This window comes from Danio rerio, chromosome 2 (assembly GCF_049306965.1).
Source record: "Danio rerio strain Tuebingen ecotype United States chromosome 2, GRCz12tu, whole genome shotgun sequence".
NCBI classification, from domain to species: Eukaryota; Metazoa; Chordata; class Actinopteri; order Cypriniformes; family Danionidae; genus Danio; species Danio rerio.
Window position 1 is genome coordinate 27056922 of NC_133177.1, and position 22238 is coordinate 27079159.

General features: G+C 35.0%; 1 protein-coding gene across 3 annotated transcripts; it reads left to right on the forward strand.

Moving 5' to 3' along the window:
* Positions 1-3503: 3503 nt before the first annotated feature.
* On the forward strand, positions 3504-17705 carry slc22a13a (solute carrier family 22 member 13a). 3 transcript variants are annotated; one of them, XR_011006568.2, is made up of 10 exons: positions 3504-3919; positions 4614-4717; positions 6450-6604; positions 6943-7111; positions 8599-8719; positions 9512-9606; positions 9680-9894; positions 12270-12378; positions 12469-12671; positions 17475-17705. XR_011006568.2 is itself a non-coding variant. In XM_021467236.3 (10 exons), the coding sequence occupies exons 1-10, from the start codon at positions 3545-3547 to the stop codon at positions 17536-17538; spliced, it is 1614 nt and encodes a 537-aa protein (XP_021322911.1). In that variant the 5' UTR covers positions 3529-3544; the 3' UTR covers positions 17539-17705. The 3 variants fall into 3 exon arrangements, 1 of the variants encoding a protein (XP_021322911.1); XR_012391857.1 differs by having other exon boundaries at positions 3529-3919; positions 9697-9894; positions 12465-12671; XM_021467236.3 differs by having other exon boundaries at positions 3529-3919; positions 12465-12671.
* Positions 17706-22238: the final 4533 nt, after the last annotated feature.

Consider the following 22238-nt stretch of genomic DNA (forward strand, 5'->3'; position numbering starts at 1 on the left):
GTTTTTTTTCGGTTTAGTCACTTTATTCATTTGGGGTTGCCACCGCAGAATGAACCGCCAACTTATCAAGCCTAATTTTTTAACTCAGCGGATGCACTTCCAGCTGTAACACATCACTTGGAACCATCCATACACACTCATTTAAACACTTATATACGGATAATTTGGCTTACCCAATTCACCTCTACCACACAAACACGGGAAGAATATGCATACTCCACACAGAAATGCCAATTGACCCAGCTGGGGTTTGAACCAGCGACCATCTTGTTGTGAGGCGATTGTGCTACCCACCATGCTGCTCATATGTTATACACTCTTGAAATAATTGTTCTTTATTGTCATCAGTGGTATCAACATTATCATTAATGGAATGGAATATAAAAACACCAAAAATGTTTTTATAGTGAAAACATTTCTTTGGTGAAGTTATTTACCACATGCGATTTACTATAGTACCGGTTTGGTCCCTTTTTTTTACCTTCAGAGTTGTGTTAAAGGGATAGTTCACTCAAAAATGGAATTTCTGTCATAAGTTCTGTAAATTTTAAGCTGCTGTATGTATGTTTTTGACTCTTCCAAAGCATGAAAAGAACATATTATGCTTGCAGATTCTTCAAAAACATGCCAAGTGAACATTCCTGTTTATCTGAAAAACAAAACTGAAGTCAGATATCATATTTTGAAAATGTCTGTTGTGTGCTGCAACGTTTGTCTATGTTTTGGTTCTTTTAACCCGCTCAATGCCACTTTTGTCAATCATATTTCAGCACCTTGAGTTGCCTTGGTTCATTTATTCAGAAAGGCTCTCAAAGCATGCATCCGGGACTGAAATGCAACCTCTGGTGGACAGTAGCAGATTCCGAAATGAGACGCAGATTCAGCATTCCACATGAGGTTTTTAATTAGCAAGTAATCTAAATATTATGACTCTAAACATTAGGTGAGCAGATTACATTGTTATGTGTCCAAACAATACGCTTCGTGACTAAATTTGCCGTGATAAGTAGTTTGGGTGTTTGCACCAGACTAAACACGACATAAATTTAAATACAGCTACTCAGAAGCACAGAATATGCACTCACTCACGAAATGTAAAGCTTTATAATCTAATTAATACATATTAAACCTCTTTAACATTATTAAATGTAGATGCTGAATCACTGATATGTGTTCATTTGCAGCTGTCAATCAGTTCGGTGGGCGGGGGACCGCACTCCTACGTCAAGTTGCGGTCGGTCGAAAAACCACTCCAATTGGTCCACTGTTTTTATGTTGTTAAATTGAAAAAATGACTGGGTGTGCCTGTACACTATATCTACACATATGTCTGTCCAAACAGCTTGAAAAGTAGATTTTTCACCAAAGGTGCCCTTAAAATCAGCCTTTATGCTCGGCCGTTGGACTCGCTCCGGTTGGTCATTAATCTGGAGTCCGTTCTTCGTACGTGAATTACTCAGTTAGCTTGATTTGGTTATTGACGATTTGACACGATCCAGGATTGTTTCATTCTTCAAAACTGATCCGAGAGTTGTTGTCATAGCAACAGTTCTGGTAGCTCGAAGTTATATAGAAGTTATAGTTGTTAATAAAATAAAGTTATATATATATTAATAAAAGTTATGCAATCTGCACCCCCGAAATGAATGTACAAAGACTGCCACCTGGTAGTGCAAAGAGAAAACGTATTGATATGAACTTTTTAGATCGCTTTAGTACAATTTGTTTATGATAATAGACATGCACAATATGTGACTTTTTTTTATAAAAGCAATAATACATTTATGCAGTCATAAACATGTTTTGACAGTTAATATGACGGTGATTTGATGCTTCATTAAAGTTGCAGACGCCTTTACCAATACCAAAATGCTTTTGTAAACATCCAGTTATTCTTTACACAGATTAAAAAATTATCAATTAACTAAGTAACTGTAAAACTAAATAAATTCCTCTTGACAAACCAATGGGCCAAGCAGCCCACAATAAGGTATAAAGTTATTTCGTTTCATATTAAACAAACCGTTTACTACTAATTTTATGTAATTTAGCTCACATGGATAATTAAATATTAATCAGATGATGTTATTACATCAAGCTTGTCAAACTTGCATACTGCACCTTTAGCATACCCCAAAAATGCTGGGCATTTGAAAAAAAAAAGCATTTGCTTCATCAGTTCCTTTCTTCTTTTATCAATTACTCATCCTAAACTTATTTCAAACCTGTTTGAGTTTCTTCTGTTGAACAGAAAGCAAGTCATACTGGAGAATGATGGAAAGTATCAGTCATTGACTGTTTCTATCCACCTATTTTTATGCGAATTTTGGAAATTTCACCACAGCAAATTCCATTTTTTCTTTTTGATATTCGCTGACAGTTTATCAGGAAGTGAAGATTGTGTTCTCTTTGCCTAATTTGATGCAAACTGCATTATTTGCAAATCTTTTATGCGATATTTCGGTTTTGCACAAAAATTATTTTTTTTTACAGAAGCTTGTTTTTAGCCACAGGTTTGGAACAAGGATTAGCAAACGATGACAGAATTGTAATTTTTGGCTAAACTATTTCTTTAAATCGTTGTGGCATAGTTTCAACAAATGCAGGAATTATTCCTCAGACATTTTGATCCACACTGACATAATGGTGTCAGTAATAATATCACACAGTTGCTGCAGATTTTTCTAATGCACATCCATGATTCATGTACATCTCCTGTTCCAAAAATTGCTCAGATTGAGATTGTTATTGTGTGTAGGCTGTTATGTTCAAGAAGCTTTTCTCAGTTTGAGATGATCTGAACTCAATGACTGTCCTGCTGAAATCTGGGACTCTGAATGCTCATAAAACAATCAACGTTTAGCAACAATACCCCCCCCCCCCCCCCCCCCCGAACACACACACACACACACACAAATCATTACCAGCAGCCTGAATAACTGATGTAGGAAAAAAAGTATCCATGCTTTCATGCTCCTTTACCCAAATTCTGAGGCTACCATCCAAATGCAGAGATCAAGACTGGAAAGCCTCTTTTCAATCTTCTAGCGGTGTGCTCTTCTGCTGCTGCTGTAGCTCATCTGCTTCAATGTTGGATGTGTTGTGAGAAGCAGTTTCTGCAATACTCATACCAGCCTGTTCAACACCATCGATGTCAGGTTCATTGAGACTTAAATCATCTTTCTTCCACATTCTGACACTCGATTTGATCTTCAGCAGTTCATCTTGTCTACATCTATGTGCGCAAATGTAATTGACTGATCAGATACTTGGGTTAGTGAGGAGTTGAACCTACAACCTATTAAAATGACCTGGTGTGTGTATTTATGTGTGGGTCTGTTTATACGTCTGTCTGACCTTTATCTGTGTTATCTTTATCTAATCGTCTTTGAATGCAGACCCATTGACAATATGACCATTGTTCTCCGTATATATGACATTCTGGTACATATTCACATGATTGTGCAGTTAATCATTAAACATTTACCTTGTTTTCTAGTATAACTACTCAAGTTTGCTTCGGTTGTTGCTTAGCTGGACCATCATGGCCAATTTTGGGGAGATTTTAGAAGCTATTGGAGATTTTGGACTCTTTCAGAAGCTTCTGTTGTTTGCCTTGTGCTTTCCAAACCTTATATTGCCTTTTCAGTTATCCAGCCTTGTGTTCAACCATGCAGACACCAACCATCACTGCAACACTGACTGGATCCTTAAGGCTGATCCCAATCTGACGAAAGAAGAGCAGCTCAACCTGACTCTGCCCAGGCTCTCGGATGGCTCTTTTAATCCCTGTCAGATGTACAAGCCGGTGGATTGGAATCTGTCTGCTATACAGGAATATGGGCTGAATCAAACCACCACTTGTACTGATGGATGGGTGCATAATGATACTATTTATGAGGCAACCATTGTCACTGATGTAAGTACAGTCCTAACAATGCTGCGAAATAGCCATCATGAAAAACATACAGTCAAGCCCGTAATTATTAATTTCATACCTATGGGGTACGAATCATTTCAGGCCGGAATGTAGTCACCTACATATGTACCACAATGAATTTGAAGGAACAGTCCAATTCTTCTTCTTCTTCTTCTTCTTCTTCTTCTTCTTCTTCTTCTTATTATTATTATTATTATTATTATTTGGAAATAGGCTAATTTTAGAACTAAACAGTTGAGTTTGCCATTTTTGAATCCATTCAGCCAATCACCGGGTTTGGTGGGGGTACTTTTAGCTTAGCATGAAAAAGTTTTTATTTTAGTACACGATGAAGCTACAGAAGAGCGTTAAGTATAAAAAATATTTTTTGAGCGAGATGCTAATGGTCTAATCCAGTTCAATGATTTGTGCTAAGCTAAGCTAAAATGGCTTCTGCCAGACCCAGAGACTGGCTGAATAGATTCAAAAATGGGAAAACTAAACTGTTTAAGATTAGAGGACTTGTAAAAGGAGCATATTCTCCCCCCCCCCCCCCCCCCCCCCAAAAAAAAATGTGTACCTTTAAACTACCACAATGTACAAATTACCTCACCATGAACTGATTTAGACAATAATATTGATGTTTACATTTGGGAAAACAACAATAATCCTGATGTTTTGCGGTGTTTTGCAGTTTGACCTTGTTTGTGAAAATGTTAATATATTTCGGGGCGCTCAAACCGTTTTCTTCGCTGGAGTGCTGGTTGGAGCTATACTTTTTGGGCCCTTTTCGGAATCGTAAGTGTTTTAGATATGTACAGATGATAACTTTTTAAAAAAACTGACTCTGTCATCATTTACCCACCCTCAAGTTGTCGTAATGTATAATCAATGCAATCTCACTGAAGTTTGTACAGATTTAATAGCCAATTTGTATGAATTTATACAATCTCTTTAGTACATCTTAACAAGATTTGCACATCACCCAATGGCTGTTTAGCGATGGGGTTTGTGGGCAAGTCTCCTTTTAAAAATCTTATGTTTTTGTTTGAATTAGCCAATAAGCACTAGGCAAAATGGTTCGATTTTCTTGTGCGAGCTGACTTTTATAACCAAGAGATATTGAATAATAAAATCAATAGAAGTCAGTGGGGGCCTGAAACTGCTTGGATTACTCATATTACTCAAAATATCTTCAGCAGAAAAAAGAAATGCACATAATTTGAGTGTGAGTAAATTGTTAGTTATCAGAATTAATATTTTTCTGTTCTGTCCCTTTAGGTTTTTGGGTATGTTCAGGCTTTATATTACGCTATTACCCAGTTAATTACTGTGACAAGTATTTACATTTGGAACATGGGACTATAAAAAATATCAGGTTTGGTTTAAGGTTAGTTGCTTGTAACTATGTTAAATGTACAGTTATTTAACTATAGTAAGTTCATGTAACCGAGTACACTGTATAAGTGTTACCCAGATTTTTTCAGTTTAAAGTCATATATTCTCCTCTCTGCCATTGACTTCTGTGTTGTAAAATGAGATCAAGACACATTTACAGTTTCACAAATTTTTATTTTAATATAGGTTTTATGCAGTGAATTATTTATATACTGTAATTGATATTTTTGATCATATTTTTCATATGTAACTATAATATATTCCATCAAGTTGCGTTCATTTTGGTGTAAATCAAGTATTAATAATTAGAGAAAGTCCACTATCTGACCCTGATGATCCTGGTCACTTGAAATTGAAGCTTTCTCTCACAGTTTGACCCTGATACATTTTTGCATTGTCATCCTGGAATATGAACATAGGATACATCGTCTCTGAAATATTTAGTTGGGAATAAAAAGCTACACATCATTATTAATCATGATGATAAATATCCAATCACAGACTTTAATAACTTTATTTTATAGCATATTATAACTAAGTATTTAATAAATTAAGGGTTAGTTTACTCAAAGCTGAAAATTAAATTATAATTTACTTATCCTCCTAAGCCGTTTTAGTTTCTTTCTAGACACACTAAAAACCTGTAGCTACTGACATCCACGGTATTTGTTTTTTTCTACTGGATGAAAGGGATTTTAGGTTTTCAGCTTTCTTTAAATTATCTTCTCTGTGTTAAACAGAACAAAGAATCTCATAACTGCTTGAGGGTGAGTAAATAGGAAGAATATTTTTGGTTTTCTGTTTGCAGTGTATTAAGCCTATTTTAATCTTAAAAAGAGCAAAATATCATAACACATACTTTTATATTACTTTCCTTTAAAAGTAACAAACACATGTACTATTTATTTAATTTTATTTATTTTAAATAATAGTCAAGATTGTAATATATATACCAAACAATGTATTTGATGCATATATATATATATATATATATATATATATATATATATATATATATATATATATATATATATATATATATATATATATATATATATATATATATATATAAAGAAAATCAAGAGTCTCTTTCAGTGAAATGATTTCCCCCCTTCTCTTCTATGAACTAAAGGTTTGGCCGTAAACGAGCCACACAGATTCCTATGGTGCTGATGCTCATATTCACAGTGGTGACTGGTCTCTCTCCGAACTTTTACGTGTACCTCGTGTCCCAGTTCATTAATGGTGTTGGTCTTGGAGGATTTCGGATCAACAGTATTATCCTTGGTATGACGCAAAAAAAGCTTTTTTAAAATTTATTATTCACATTGGCTTAATTACTGTAAAATATGAAATATAATTCCACAGAAACAGTTATCAGTGTCAATTTTTAATATAATCTAATAAAGCTAAATAAATAAGCTTTCCATTGATGCATGATTTGTTAAGGGTTTTTGAAATCTGTAATCTGAGGGTTCAAATAAACCTGAGAATAACATACTTAATGTCCTGACAAACCAATCAAAATCAAGCACAAGACAGCAGTGTAATAAGAAATTAAAACACACAGAATGGCTTTGTTTTTTTTATTATTGTTATGGTTTTGTCATTCATTTTCTCTGCAGCCTCCGAGTGGATTGGAGTCGCCCAGAGATCATATGCAGCATGTCTCAGTCAGGTCCTGGCCGCTTTAGGACAGGTCATGTTTCTTGCTGTTGTGTATTTTGTCAGGGACTGGAGGTTGGACCAGTTCATAATGGCTGGTCCGATTGGAATTGTGGTCATCTACATATGGTATGTTTGACAATGTTTTGTTGTTATACATGTGTTCATTTAACGTTGTCATTTTACGATTGAACTCATTAGTGAATTTAGTTTTTATTTCCAAAAATGAAAATGTACAATTTTCACAATCAGATAGAAAACTAATAACTGATTTATTTTTGTCTTTGCCATGATGACAGTAAATAATATTTTACTAGATTTTTTTCAAGACACTTCTATACAGCTTCAAGTGACATTTAAAGGCTTAACAAGGTTAATTAGGTTAACTAGGCGGGTTGGAGTTATTAGGCAAGTTATTGTATCAAGATGGTTTGTTCTGTAGACTATCGAAAAAAAATTGCTTAAAGGGGCTAATAATTTTGTCCCTAAAATGTTTGTAAAAAAAATCAAAACTGCTTTTATTCTAGCCGAAATAAAACAAATTAGACTTTCACCAGAAGAAAAAATATTATCAGACATACTGTGAAAATTTCATTGATCTGTTTATCATCATTTAGGAAATATTTAAAAAAGAAAAAAAAAATCAAAGGGGGGCTAAAAATTCTGACTTCAACTGTATATCCACAATTCCCCACACCCTGTTATATGCACAGAATATCACAGAATGTCAGAATAACTGTCGTTTAGACCAACCTATTAGATAAATTACTTGACATTTATAGCATCAGATGAGGGCTAAGTGTCCAAGATTTTTTTGACGTCACATATATAAATTTTCTACACTGTCAGAATGTCCAGTTTAGCATGGTTGATCCGTGCTGATGACTGTTCCAGATACATATTGAATGCAACCAGTGCTTAACTGAGAGATCATAAGGGGGTTTCCACCTCTGTAACAACAATTTCTTTGTAGCAGTTGAAGCAGCTAACCAAAATTTACAGATTCTCTGCATTTAAGGGAAATTGAGAGTTATCATTCAATAGTAACAATATAAGATCTTTTGGGAAACAAATTTTTGTAACTTTAAATAAAAAGTCCAGCACAAAATCCCAAAGTTTTTGCATCTTCGTATATTCCCACATCATATGTAAAAAGGTATGGACGCTGTGGTTCATAAAACTTACAATAAGGATGTGGAGATAAACCTTTGATATGCTGTAAACGTGTAGTTAAATATGTCCTGTGAATAGTTTTAAAGTGAAAAAACAAGGGTTTGTGGAAGTGTGTAATGTATTATCCCACACAGCTTCCCAATCGATAGTTGCTTAGGATAGAGACAGATCAGATAACCATAGTCTTTCTTTTGAGAAAGTATATTAATATTAGAAAGACAACAGTAGAGATAGGAGACAGCATTATATATTCATTTCACAATCAGATGGGTATGAAGATCCATACCCCATGGTGTCTTATGTGCTTGCCCTTATTTTAAAATATATAAATAGAGTATTGGGGGTATATTAAATTTGTTAATCAGCTCTTAAAATTCTAGGATTGATGTTCCTACTTTTCTGTCTTTTATGAGTTACATGATTTGATATGCACACCAATACAGGTTTCTACCAGAGTCTGCCAGATGGCTTCTTGACCGTGGACGAACTAAAGATGCGAAAAAACTTATTCAGAAGGCAGCGGCGGTCAACAAACGTGCAGTTCCTGAATCATTAGTGGAGGAGGTTAAGACATGTTTTTTTTTAAACCAACCTTTATGTTGTGGGTCTATAGATTGTTAGGTTTATGAAAGTTAATACCCTGCTGGGTTTTGAAATTACTGAGTGAAAGAAGCTCTGTGGTAAACAGAAATGGATTAAATGACAATACTGAAAAAAAAAAAAAAAAAAAACACACACACACTTATTTGGTTTAACAGACATTTATTTGTTTGTTCATCAGCCACTGTAGCTAATGGTTTGCAAAGTTACTAGCCACTTTTTACTGGCCAGAATAATTTAGTGGGAATTCCATGCATGTGATACTAGTGTCAAATAAAAATATCAAATTTAAACGTATTATATTTCAAAGCTAAACATAATTCTCACTCAGTTTTCCCCTTTAAGATAAATTATTTGTAGTTCAATCTTATTTGAAATTATTTTTATTGGAAGTTTTCCAAATTTGAAGAGTATTTTTTTTTTCTGTAAGATTTTAATGTGCACAAGTTTAACACTAATAGGTTAAACCATAACACAGGTTTATTATGCAGTGAAGACTATGCAGTTACAATACATTTGGGTTTCTGTTCCTGAAATTTCTCCTAAATGCCATTAGCTTTCCCAGAAAACACATTAGACACTGTTTGATGTGAAGTATTCATGTAAAGTTTTAATATTTTTGCCTGATAAATATTTTTTACATCGTATTAACTTTGGTGAAATAGGGTCAAATTTGGGTCAGCTTAGTCACTACATAAATATACACATTTATTTATTACATGTGTCCTAAATAACATTTTTTTTGTGATGTCCTAGGTCCTAAAAGAAAAGCCTGTTGAAAAAGGAGGTATTAAAATTCTCTTTGGTTCCCGTGTGCTGAGGAAATATTTTCTAGCCATTACCTTTGCATGGTAAGCGAACTATAAAACAATTCATTTCAAATAATTTGTTATTTTTGAACATGAATGTGTTGTCAATCCTCAGGTGTGCTTTAAATTTAGCTTACTACAGCCTGTCTCTGAACGTGGGGAAGTTTGGACTTGATATATTTCTTACTCAGCTGATATTTGGCTTGTCTGAGATCCCCGTCCACTTCCTATGCATGTGGTCTCTGGAGGTGGTTGGGAGGAAGCCGTCTCTGATCGTCTCTCTCGTGTTGGGAGGATGTCTCTGTCTCCTGACTGTAGCAGTTCCTCAAAGTAAAAGCATTTCCTTATTCTGACACCCTATCCATATTTTTTCCAATGTCCCATGATGCTTTGCGTCAGTTATAGGAGAAACCTCTGTTAAACTGTAAACAATTGGGGAAGTGTTTATAAAAACTATTCGGTAACACTTTATTTTGATGGTCCCCCTTTAGATAGTCTGTTGATCATAAGTTACTTTTCAAGTTCTTATCTGTTTACTCTCATCTGGGTAGTATATGTGGATTGTCTTTTAAATGTTTCTAGGCAATCATTACAATGTCTACAACATGTAAACATTTATTAAACTTTTGGTAAGTTGTGTTATCAATATAGGTTCTAGATGGACAACAATGTATCAGTAAATATGTAACAAATCTTCAACAGATGTTCAACAAAGTATCAGTAGATAGGCAACAAATCTTCAGCATTAAGGTTCTAAATGTTCAACAATGTATCAGTAAATATGTAATAAATGTGTAATAAATCTTCAACAAATGTTCAACAATGTATCAGTAGATATGCAACAAATCCTCAACATTTATTAAACTTTTGATAAGTTACGTGCTACCAAATTAGGTTGTAGTGTATTACAGTGTATTAGAAGATATGTAACAAATCTTCAACAAGTTTTCAGTACATTTACCAAGATTTTTTGTTCATTGTCTGCATGTATCTTCTAATACACTGTAATACACCACAACCTAATTTGGTAGCACGTAACTTATCAAAAGTTAAATAAATGTTGAGGATTTGTTGCATATCTACTGATACACTGTTAAACATTTGTTGAAGATTTGTTACATATTTACTATTTCTTATTTGTTACATTATTTCTCATGACTGATAAAAATAAAACTCAAAGCTACACATAATTCTCATAATTTCTTTATATAATAAATGATAAGTAGTTTAATCCCATTAAAACAGATTTGAAATGGAAATTTCCCAAACCAGAAGAACAACCCCCACATGAAAAATACCATAGTAGATTATAGTAAATAATGAAGTGATTTTGAACCATTCTATAGAAAAGGACATTAACTGATCTGTTGTGGTATACAGTAGCTATACACTACCTGACAAAAGTCTGTTGTTGAAACCAGTTGTGAGATCAAAAAATAATAACTTGACTTCTAATTGATTAGTTGGAAATGTGGCAGAAGGATAAATGAATTTTTCTGATGAGTCATCTGTTGAACTGCACCCCAGTCATCACAAGTACTGCAGAAGACCTATTGGAACTCACATGGACCCAAGATTCTCACAGATATCAATCAAGTTTGGTGAGAAAAAATCATGGTTTGGGGTTACATTCAATATAGGGGCATGCAAGATATCTGCAGAGTGGATGGCAACATCAACAGACTGAGGTATCAAGACATTTGTGCTGCTCTTTACATTACAAACCACAGGAGAAAGCAAATTCTTCAGCAGGATAGTGCTTCTTCTCATACTTCAGCCTCCACATCACAGTTCCTGAAAGCAAAGAAGGTCAAGGTGTGCTCCAGGATTGGCCATCCTAGTCACCAGATATGAACAATATTGAGCATGTCGGGGAAAGATGGAGGAGGCATTGAAGATAAATCCAAAGAATTTTGATGAAATCTGGGAGTCCTGCAAGAATGCTTTCTTTACCATTCCAGATGACTTTATTAATAAGTTATTTGAGTCATTGCAGAGATGTATGGATGTAGTCCTCCTTGCTCATGTGAGTCATACACAATATTAGTTATTTTTCCACTGCACCATGACTTTATATTCTATACTGTACATTATTACTGTACACTACTATCACATTGTTAAGTAACAAGACTTTTGTTTAAGCAAAGTCAGAACTTACTGTCCTAATTAAATAATTAAAAATCAAGGCATAATAAAATTTTATTTTGGTCAAGTAAGCGTAATCTAGAGGTCTTTGCCTTTCATATAAGCCACTTCTGATACCAAATGATCAGCTAAAAGTCAAGTTATTATTTGTTGTTCCTAAAACTTAGATAGGAGACAAGATTTTTGTCAGGTAGTGTATGATAATACAACAACTATATAAACAAATCCCCCCATACTGTACTAAGTTTTCTACAACAGTTTGGTATATTATACTACACCACAGTTTATGGCAGTAAAAATTCAAGTATACTGCAGTATTTATTACAGTTTTATCAGTTTACAACAGTTAATATATTTAACTTAACAATAAAAATATTATACACTTTATTAAAGTATAGTTCAAAACATTATAGTTTTTATTAAATTATTAAAATAGTATTTATTAAATTACTATTGCATTTTTCATGTGGGCCCATAATTTGAAATGCAGTCGTCATGTGCAGGAAAATGTGAATGAAACACAACCTATCATCATTTAACCATGTGATGCTCTTTTTAAGACAGCTCCATCGCCATCGCTGTTCTTGCCACATGTGGAAGGTTCCTCATGAATGCAGCAGGGAGTGTTTGCAACGTTTATTTTCAAGAACTGTTCCCCACATCTATTCGGTAGGCATTGATGTGTGTTTCTTCTACTTTTTAAAATTAATTATACAGTACAACAGTACTGTATTAATCCTCTTGCTGGTTTCCAGTCAGACAGCCACAGGTTTGGGCTCCACCGCTGCACGAGCCGGGAGTATGCTGTCTCCTGTGGTGAACATGTTGGAAATTTTCCACTTCTCTATCCCAATGGTGGTGATCTCCAGCCTGGCATTAGCAAGTGGGGTAACGGCCTTCCTGCTGCCTGAGACCAGACGCACTGAACTGCCTGCTTCCACTGAGGAGGCAGAGGGAAAGAGGTACATCTGCTGATTTTACTGAATACATTTCAGTACAATACATTACATTCAGTATTCAATACATTACATTTCAGATTACAGGAACACTCCACTTTTTGGGAAACCTCATTTTACAGGTCCTCTAGAGTTAAACAGTTGAGTTTTAACAGTTTTAACCCTTTTCACGTTTACAAGTTTCTCAGTAACGGATGTCATCATAAGCGCCTTTCACACAGTCATACTGATAAATATCTGGTTAATTACCGAAACAACTTTACTTGTAAATTTAAAGAAGCACTGTTCACACAGGCAAGGACGTTCTGGATTTTTCCGAAAAAGACCGTTCACACATCCATCTCAAACATTCCGGCAAATCGTTAACCAGAAATGAGCTCTAAACGGCTGTGCTTGTATTTGTGAACATAGAAGGAGTCAGGCTTTTGTTGATGGTTTTACATTTATTTAAAGCTTTAGGATTTATGCAGCTGCTTTGCCCCAGAAACATCCAAAGGCAGAAGCGCAAGCCGCAGCTAAATGTTTCCACATTTTATTACAAATTCTGTGGAAGGATATGTATTGTGAAAAACTTTGGTGAAAACACTTTCACATGTTGAGGTGTGCATAATATGTGTGTGTGTGCTGGTGCTCACCTGAGCACTCCTTCACTTCACGTTCATAAGACTAAAGCAGAGCTTGAATTTTATAACTTTTTTAAAGTTGGCATTAAGAAGGAACATTGAAACGTTATCTGACTACCATCTAGCAGCTAAATGTGTCTGGAAAATATTCCAATTCTTTTATTTTCATAAACAGCGCGGCTGTGAATTCGTCTGAATGTTCTGATTGACTGTAGTAGACATGTCATGTCAGCGTGTTCTAAGCATGAACGCAATCTTCCTTCTGCATTCACACAGCACAGCATTCCGGCAAATTACCGTACAACTTCTCTTTCTGGAAAATTGCCAGAACGAATTTACCAGTTTTTTTTTTAAAAGGGCCTGTTTACACACACAGACCTTTCCAGAAAATTGACAGGAAGGTGTGTATGTGTGAAAGGGGCTAAAGTTGAGTAAACTTAGAGCGCAGTGAGTCAGAGAGTATAACAAATATATATATATATTTTTACAATATTTGCTAAAATAATAAAAGTGAAACTCCATTATGGTGTTATCAAGACTTTCAGAAAAAAAAATAAAAACACTGTGAGACTGATGACCGCAGCCAGAGGAGAAAATACCATCAGATTTACTTTCATTCCCATAGACGCTGCATTACAAACACCTCACATATTCCGTAATTAGTTTTTTATAATTTGATGAAAAGATGATATAATACATTCATAAATGTATAAATATGCCCATACGTTTTTTTATTTTTTATTTTTTATTTTAATATTGTAAACTTTCAAGGATTTATGGTTATGATGACTTTTAAACGCATCATAACAGTCATGTAAAAAGGGTCCATTCACTTTTAGCTTGGCTTAGCATAAATCAATGAATCAGATTAGACCATTACCTGCCTTGATTAGTCCCCAGATAGGTAACTAGGTAACAGTGCTGTGTAATATCATTGCACCTGTTCCAGCCATGGTATGGCAGCAAAGTTTCTTGATTATTACGCCAAAATGAGAGAATAGTTCTTAGCCATATCAACCTAGAAAATAGCAACTCTTGATTTTCTGTCTGCCTAAGTAAACAATGTAAGTACAGAAGTCAGTCAAGATTTTTACAGGACAATCATGTAAACTTTTTTTTTTTTTTGCATGAGATTCTAATGGGCTAATCCAGTGTTCCTTTAAAGTGATTTTTGTCATTCTTTTAGGGTTTAAGTCGTTTTCGAATAAGTTTTATGTTAAAGGTGCAGCAGATGATCTGCCAGAATGCTAGCATTAGCATAATAACTTAGAAAATTTACGATCCTCCCCTGCCGTCCAAAGCCATGCCTCCTTAAGTCATGAACACACGAACGCGCACTGATTAGATATAACACTAGATCATGTCATTCACCAGTTAGAAAACTCTATGGAGACACGCACTTTATCAAGTGTAGTTGTTGACAGGCCAGCAGGTGCAGGAATTATATTTCCTCAAAACTGTGTCACAGGTTGTCACTCTTCAAAAAGGAACAAATGTGTGAATATAAATTAAACTTCACCTCAGTAAAGCGGGTTAGGTGGAAGAGCACATTTACTAACGTTTTGTTATTAAGCTAAATACAGATTAAATCAGAAAAAAGAAGCGCTAAAAACAGAAATATCCTGTCATCTTTTTACATCACACTTATGTTTACGTTACCAAGACAACAAGTGACTTTTCATTTTCATTTGTGCTCGCTGATCCCCGTACATTCGCTCATTTTTCACTGAACAACTAAACGAATGCTCAGGTCTATTTAACTGACTATATTATTGATGCTGGCGACGCAGTGGCAGAGTGGGTAGCACGTTCGCCTCACAGCAAGAAGGTCGCTTGGTTGCTGGTTTGAGCCTCGGCTCAGTTGGCGTTTCTGTGTGGAGTTTGCATGTTCTCCATGCATTTGCGTGGGTTTCCTCCGGTTGCTCCAGTTTCCCCCACAGTCCAAAGACATGCGGTACAGGTGAATTGGGTAGGCTAAATTGTCCATAGTGTATGAGTGTGTGTGTGAATGTGTGTGTGGATGTTTCCCAGAGATGGGTTGCGGCTGGAAGGGCATCCGCTGCGTAAAAACTTGCTGGATAAGTTGGCGGTTCGTTCTGCTGTGGCGACCCTGGATTAATAAAGGGACTAAGCCTACAAGAAAATTAATGAATGAATGAATTATTGATGCTGTAAAAGGTACTCAATGAACTGAAAAAATAACCAATCTTTTGCCGGAGGTTTTCAGTGGCTGAACAACACTTCCATGCATATAAACCCATTTATAAACAAAAACACATTCTACATCGGCTTTGCATGGCTAAAATAGTTTTAAAACATACCTGTTGGGATGACGCAGTGGCGCAGTAGGTAGTGCTGTTGCCTCACAGCAAGAAGGTCACTGGTTCGAGTTTTGGTTGGATCAGTTTGGCGTTTCTGTGTGGAGATTGCATGTTCTCCCTGCGTTTGCGGGTGCTCTGTTTTCCCCCACCGTCCAAAGACATGCGGTACAGTTAAATTGGGTAGGCTAAATTGTCCGTAGTGTATGAGTGTGTGTGTATGTTTCCCAGAGATGAGTTGCAGCTGGAAAGGCACCCGCTGCATAAAAACATGCTGGATAAGTTGGCAGTTCATTCTGCTGTGGCGACCCCAGATTAATAAAGGGACTGAGCCGAAAAGAAAATGAATGAATGAATGAATGAATGAATGAAAGATCATACCTGTCTAAAAAAATACTTTAACCGTGGTGTCAGATCGTTGTTTTGAACTGAATAATATCTTTGCCCTCCAGCGTGCAAAAGTAATTCCGATATTGATTTAGGGTTTAGAGAAGTTTTGATTCTGTTTTTTTTTTTTTTTGCAGAAGCCCTTTTAGAAACAATCTTTCTTTTCATGCATACAAGACCACAATAGTCTTGCAGACAGAAGTTCAGGTTGATTCCGAGTTTGCCTGATGACATCTCTCTGTCAACAGTAGATCCATATGCTTCACGAGACTGCGCAGGAATTCAAATTTAAATTTGTTGACAGACAAGATATCTGTCGTAATTGTTGAGATATCTGTCGTAATTGAGCTATTTGTTGGCCCGACAATATTCAATTGCATGAACATTTTTTAGTTTTATGCCTTATCCAGAATTTAGAAATACATATAAATACATTTAGATCATTTACTTTAATCATTACTATTGGAATGTGAAGAGACTTTCAACCAGCACAGCAAAAAATATGTTTCTAAAGACAATCACCTACTGCACCTTTAAAGGCCTACTCACATTAAAGACCATAACAATAAAATGAAGTTCTAAAAATAAAAGATTAAACCCAAATATAACAGTAAAACAGGAACATCATGTAAAGAAACACATTTAATATAGGGACTTAAAATAATAAAACTTTTTATGCACTTTGGCTGTTCATTTACACGACAACAGCATTATAGGGACAGGAAACAAAATAAAAAAAATTTCATCATTATGTCTGTCTAAACTGCAAAACTTGTTTTGTGTGAATAGTGACAACATGCGCATGTGTATTATTGAGAGCAGAGGTAGGGAACCTATACCACTTTGATCAAAAATATGTGGCTCTCCATTTGTCTCTCTTCAACAATATTTAAAAAATGATAACCGTGACTAGAAATTAGTTTCCTATTGAAAATACCATTAAAATTCCCTTTTATATTGTATTTTCTACAGTAAAATGAATAAGAACTCAGTTTACAATAAAAGGACTTTTCAACCAATGCACATATGTGACGATGTAGTTAAACTTGAATTGCGACACCAGTAAAGGGCAAGCAACTTACAGTTCCTTTCTATGGTAACCTCACGCATGTAAATTCAAGCAACATTCATGAGTGGTGATGGCAAAAAGAAAAAAATATAAATTGTCCTTGCTTCATACATTGTGATGCATCATTTTTGTTTATTTTTGAGTTGTGCATGATCATAAATAAAGGTTTTGTTAATAAATAAATAAAGGTTTTGTTATATACACAAACCCTCGATGGCTCTTTAAAAAAAATACATTTGATAAAAAAATGGCTCTTTGTTGAAAAAAATGTTCCAGACCACTGTTTTCATTCAGCTTTATCTTGTGCACTAATATCATTCTTGATGCCTTTTGTTAACCATTTCAAAAAGCAAACATTTTGATATTTTTTACCAAGTTAAAATAACACATTATCTCCTCTATTTTGCCACAGGAAACCGAAACTAACTAGTCCTGCAACAAGAGACTGCGAAGACACCAAAGTAACCAAGTTATAATGTCTTCTCGAAAAAATTGTCAGTATTTCATTCCATAAAAGACTTTAAAGTGAAGTGTGCTGCTGTTTGTTTGCATTCATCAACACATGTAACATTAGTAGATTCTGTGTTTTGTTAATATGTAAAATAATATGCAATAAACATGATGTAAATTATTGTTTTCTTTATTATGACCCACAATTAGTCTTTTATAAACATGGTTGTCTTTGTATTTCTTCTTGCATCTTCATTAACATGATTATTTAAATGACATACGCTGTAAAAAAATGCAGGGTTCCACACAATTCATTTATGTTGTCCCAACACAAATCTATTAAGTTAATACTGTTAACAAATTTATGTGGATTGAACATAAAAAAATTAAGTTGTCCCAATGAAATCTCAAGAATTGTGTTGATTCAGTTTTTTTAAATAAGCATTATCAATAAGCAAATATATATTTTTGAGTGTAGATTATAAGGTGAATCTAGATAAATCTGTATTTTTTTTTTTCAAAACTAGTCACATTAGTCATAAAAAGCTTGATTAGTTTGATGTGACACTGAAACGCCAAACCAGTCATTAGTGTCAATTTTTGGAAAGTAAGATTTATACATCATATGAAAGCAATAAACATAAACCTAAAACAGGTTAAAAAAAATAAACCTACACTTTGTTCGTACTTTGTGACAGGACAAAGTTTGCTCGAGATACAACAATTTGAAATCTGAAATTTGAGGTTTCAGAATAATGAAAATATTGACAAAATCACCTTTAGAGTTGTCTAAATGAAGTGCTTAGCAATGCACCGTACAAATTAAAAATTTAGCTGTGATATATTTACAGTAGCAATTTTTCAAAATGTCTTTATGAAACAGGATCTTAACTTTTTATTCTAATGATGTTTGACATGAAATAAAAATCATATCATTTTGACCCATACAATGTATTTTTGTCTATTTCCAAAAATGTACCTTAAGTCAGGCCATCGTATAACATAAGATTGGTTTTATTTTCCAGGGTCAAATATAGTCTGATTTAACTGAACATCTTTTGTATAATCAGAATTTTATATAAAATTGTGAAGTAATGAAAAATAAAGCTTAGATAATCATATCTAAAAAAATGTATAGATGGATATTTATAGATATATACTTTAACTTGGAATATACATTGATTAATGAATCAAATGACAGTGATAAAATGTGTAAATTGCACAGAATTGTAGAACAAAGGCGAATCAATATTCCTGTAATTTAACCGAAAGTTTTCAGTATTTCTCATTACCCCAAAAAGTCAGACATCCAGTCATTTTCAGGCTTTTGTGGCAGTGCAGTGTTTGTTTGATCCTGTGCTGCTTCTGGAGACGAGGCAGGAATGGATGAGAATATGTCATCTGGAAACAAGCTGCTCGATTTTGTCTCTACACCCTCAATCCCAGTGAAATCATCAAAAGGGTTCACAGCTTTTTGAACAGTTTCCACACTGAATGCATTTGTGCTTGCAGCGTCGGTAACATTTGTGAAGACATCATTAGAGAATGGATCGACACTGAACATGGCTGTGGATGAATCTGGATCAGAGCTAAAGAAATCAAAAGCCTCCAGTTGAGACGACTGGATTACTCCTAGGTCAGAAAGATTTTGATCAAGCTTAGTTGATGCTGACAGGTTGTTTTTACTATCAAAAACATTAGCAACCTCACTTTGATTGAGATTTTCCTCACCGGGGTCGGAGCTTTTCTGTTCGAGGGCATTTGAAGATGCTGAAAGTGTTGATGGGTCACCTTCAGAAGTTATCAAGTCAAAAAGTCCACTGGGTGCCTGTTGAGCATCTGTAGCTCCCTCAAAAGGGCTTTGACTTTGACTCTCGCTGTTTGTCATTATATCAAAGATATCACTTGCCGACGTTTGATCTGAGACTGTAAGCATGTTTTCTCCACCAAAAATGTCCATTGCTTGCGCTGGTGCACTGTTTATACCAAATGGATCATCAGTGGGTTCCTTTTTACTGCCTTCAGTCATTGTGTTTGTAAAATCATAAGAGTTTACCTCAGATTTAGGCTCTGATGCACCAAATATATCTAGGGTATTTTCATTCTCAGAAGGTTGTAGTGTTAAATCTTCATCTTGACCTTCAAATGGGTCTGCTTGATTAAAAGAGCTCCCTTTATCAACTGGTGGTGTTTCAACATTCACTATGTCTGCAAATGTGCCGGTGTTTGTAAAATCAAGTGGGTCTGAATCTGCAAAAGCCATGATATCTGTTTTAGGGCCTGTAGCTTGAGATGTAAATGGATCTGGTGTATCAAGAAAACCAGGTTGCTCTTCATTTTTAGGCAATGAAGAGTTGAGGTTCTCCTGGAGAACTGTTGGAGAGTTATCTTGAGAGAAAATATCTAGATGAATGTTCTCCTGTGAGGGATTAATCTCTCCAAGAACACCAGAAGCAGGCTCGAGCTGTTCAGTCAGACCAAGGTTGAATGATGATGCGGTCTCTTCAGCAGAGCTTCCTTTAGGCAGTAAAATTGGATTTTCGCAGCTCTCAATTGGATTCAATTCTTCAGGAGCATCATTTAATACATTTTGTGTAGGTTTTATAGATTCCTCAGGTGTACTTTGCGAGGTGGTTTCAACTAGAGAAACAGAAATGTGGTCTTCTAATCCTGACCTTCCATTGTCTTTCCCTCCAATTTTCTTTGGCTCCTTCTCACATGTTTTGGTTTCTGGTGCTTTTTTAATTTCTGACTCCGCTTCAGTGGCTGAGAATAGTCTGCTCAGTAGATTTCTTGGTTTGACATCTGCTCTTTTACTTTCTGTTTTTGCCTCACTTTTGTTCTCTTTCTTACTTGAACCAACTGGGAAGAGTTTGGAAAGAGGGCTTTTACCTTTAGACCAAGATCCTTTATTTCCTTTATCCGTGGCCTTTTTGTCAGCAACCTTTTTGTTGCTTTTATCATCAGGTTTTGGAGGCATATTAAACAAATCAAGGTTTTTAGATTCATGTCGAATCTCTAAGGATTCTACATTATTGGCAGATTCTACGTTGGCATTAGTCTCAATAACAACCTTGTCCTTAATTTCTGAAACCTGTGCACATGATTCATCACTTGATTCAAATTCTGTCAAATCATTTACCTGCAGTTCATTAGGATTTGGGATTGTTTTCATCTCACTGAAATGTGCGTCATCAGACACAGACACGACACTTCCCTGCATTTCTGCAGCCTGAAGAAAAGGATCTTGAATTTGTCCATCTGTGGATTTAGGATGTTTGACAGAATCACTGCTGTGTAAATCTTGCATTGTGTCTATTAAAGATTCTTCAGGTGATTCTTCCATTTCTGTTTCTGAATTAAACATTGTTGTTACAATGACAGGTTCAACAACAACCTCAGTAGACTTTTTAGCTTCTTCTGTACTGAACTCTGTGTTGTTTTTCTCATCTGTTGAGGCAAACCGAACAGCCTTCTTTATTTTTGTTGGGTTATTAAGACTTCTATCTTCAGCCAATCCGTGTCCTTTCAAAGAATCATGTCTTCTTGATACTGTCTCTTCTTTTGAAACTTTATTTTGCACTCCGGATATATTTGCAGCCTTATGTGCTGGTTTTGTATAAACAGGCTCTTTATGAAGTGTTTTGACTCCTTTCATTTTATCAGTCTTCTCATAAACCCGAGTTGACATCTGAACTGATTTATCCACCTCATCCAGCCTAGAATTAAACCTTTTCTTTTCAAGAGCATTTCTGGAGTTTTGTGCAGAAGAAAAACCATGATTCGACCAATCTGTTGTCCGTTTTGAGACTGATGAAGAACTTTGCGAAATAGGGCTGTGTCTGGTCTTCTTGTTTTCTGGTGGCCAGCTGATTCTAAGCTTGGTGTTGTTTTCTTTACTGCTGAATTTATCATCTCTGTGTCTCTGGTGTGAAGGTAAAACTCCATCAACACATGGAGGCTGTACTTTCCGTGCTGAGCTGGACTTGTTAGTTAGTTCAGGCTCCTCTGTTTTAACAAGCCAGCGGTCTTTGTGTTGTCTGTGGCCGAAGCCCTCATCATAGTTGCCCTTTTTTTTAAACAGCTGCTGGTAATGTGATGAGCAGTAGAATTCTCCATACAGAGCAGAGCAATTGTGAATGCTGTAATGGATAATAGTATACTAGTGAGGATTCAATGTTAAAGTATGTATTGATATTTTAAAATTCCAGGGAATCAAGTGTGAATGATTCTTATTTTTTATTCAAATCAAATCAATTTCATAGTCAATATTAATTATTTGATTTTATTGGTTGCAGTTGATCATATAATTTAACACAATTTAATTTATGTTGTCATTAGCTTGCTGAAAAAAACAAAACCTCATAGAATTTGTAATGGTTTTAATGGGATATTGGTGCCTGCAGGTTTCTTTCTGGTAATTTGTTACCTTCTATTGGTGGCTGGTTAAACCATTAAATCCAAATTCAATTTGTCCAAAATCACTATTAAAAAAAATAATAAAAATAAATTACTGCTAAAAGTTGATTAATTTTAATTAGGAACCATTGAAACCCAACAACCTTTTTTTCAGCATGGTTTGATTTACAGGTGTGGTAAAATCGTCCAGTGTTTTCATTACTGATTTGTATTATAATATCTTGAAAATTTATTTTCGAATCTAAAATAGATGATTGCAACCTCTCTCACCTTAGCTTTTTATTACAGTATTTGCAGCAGAAACAGT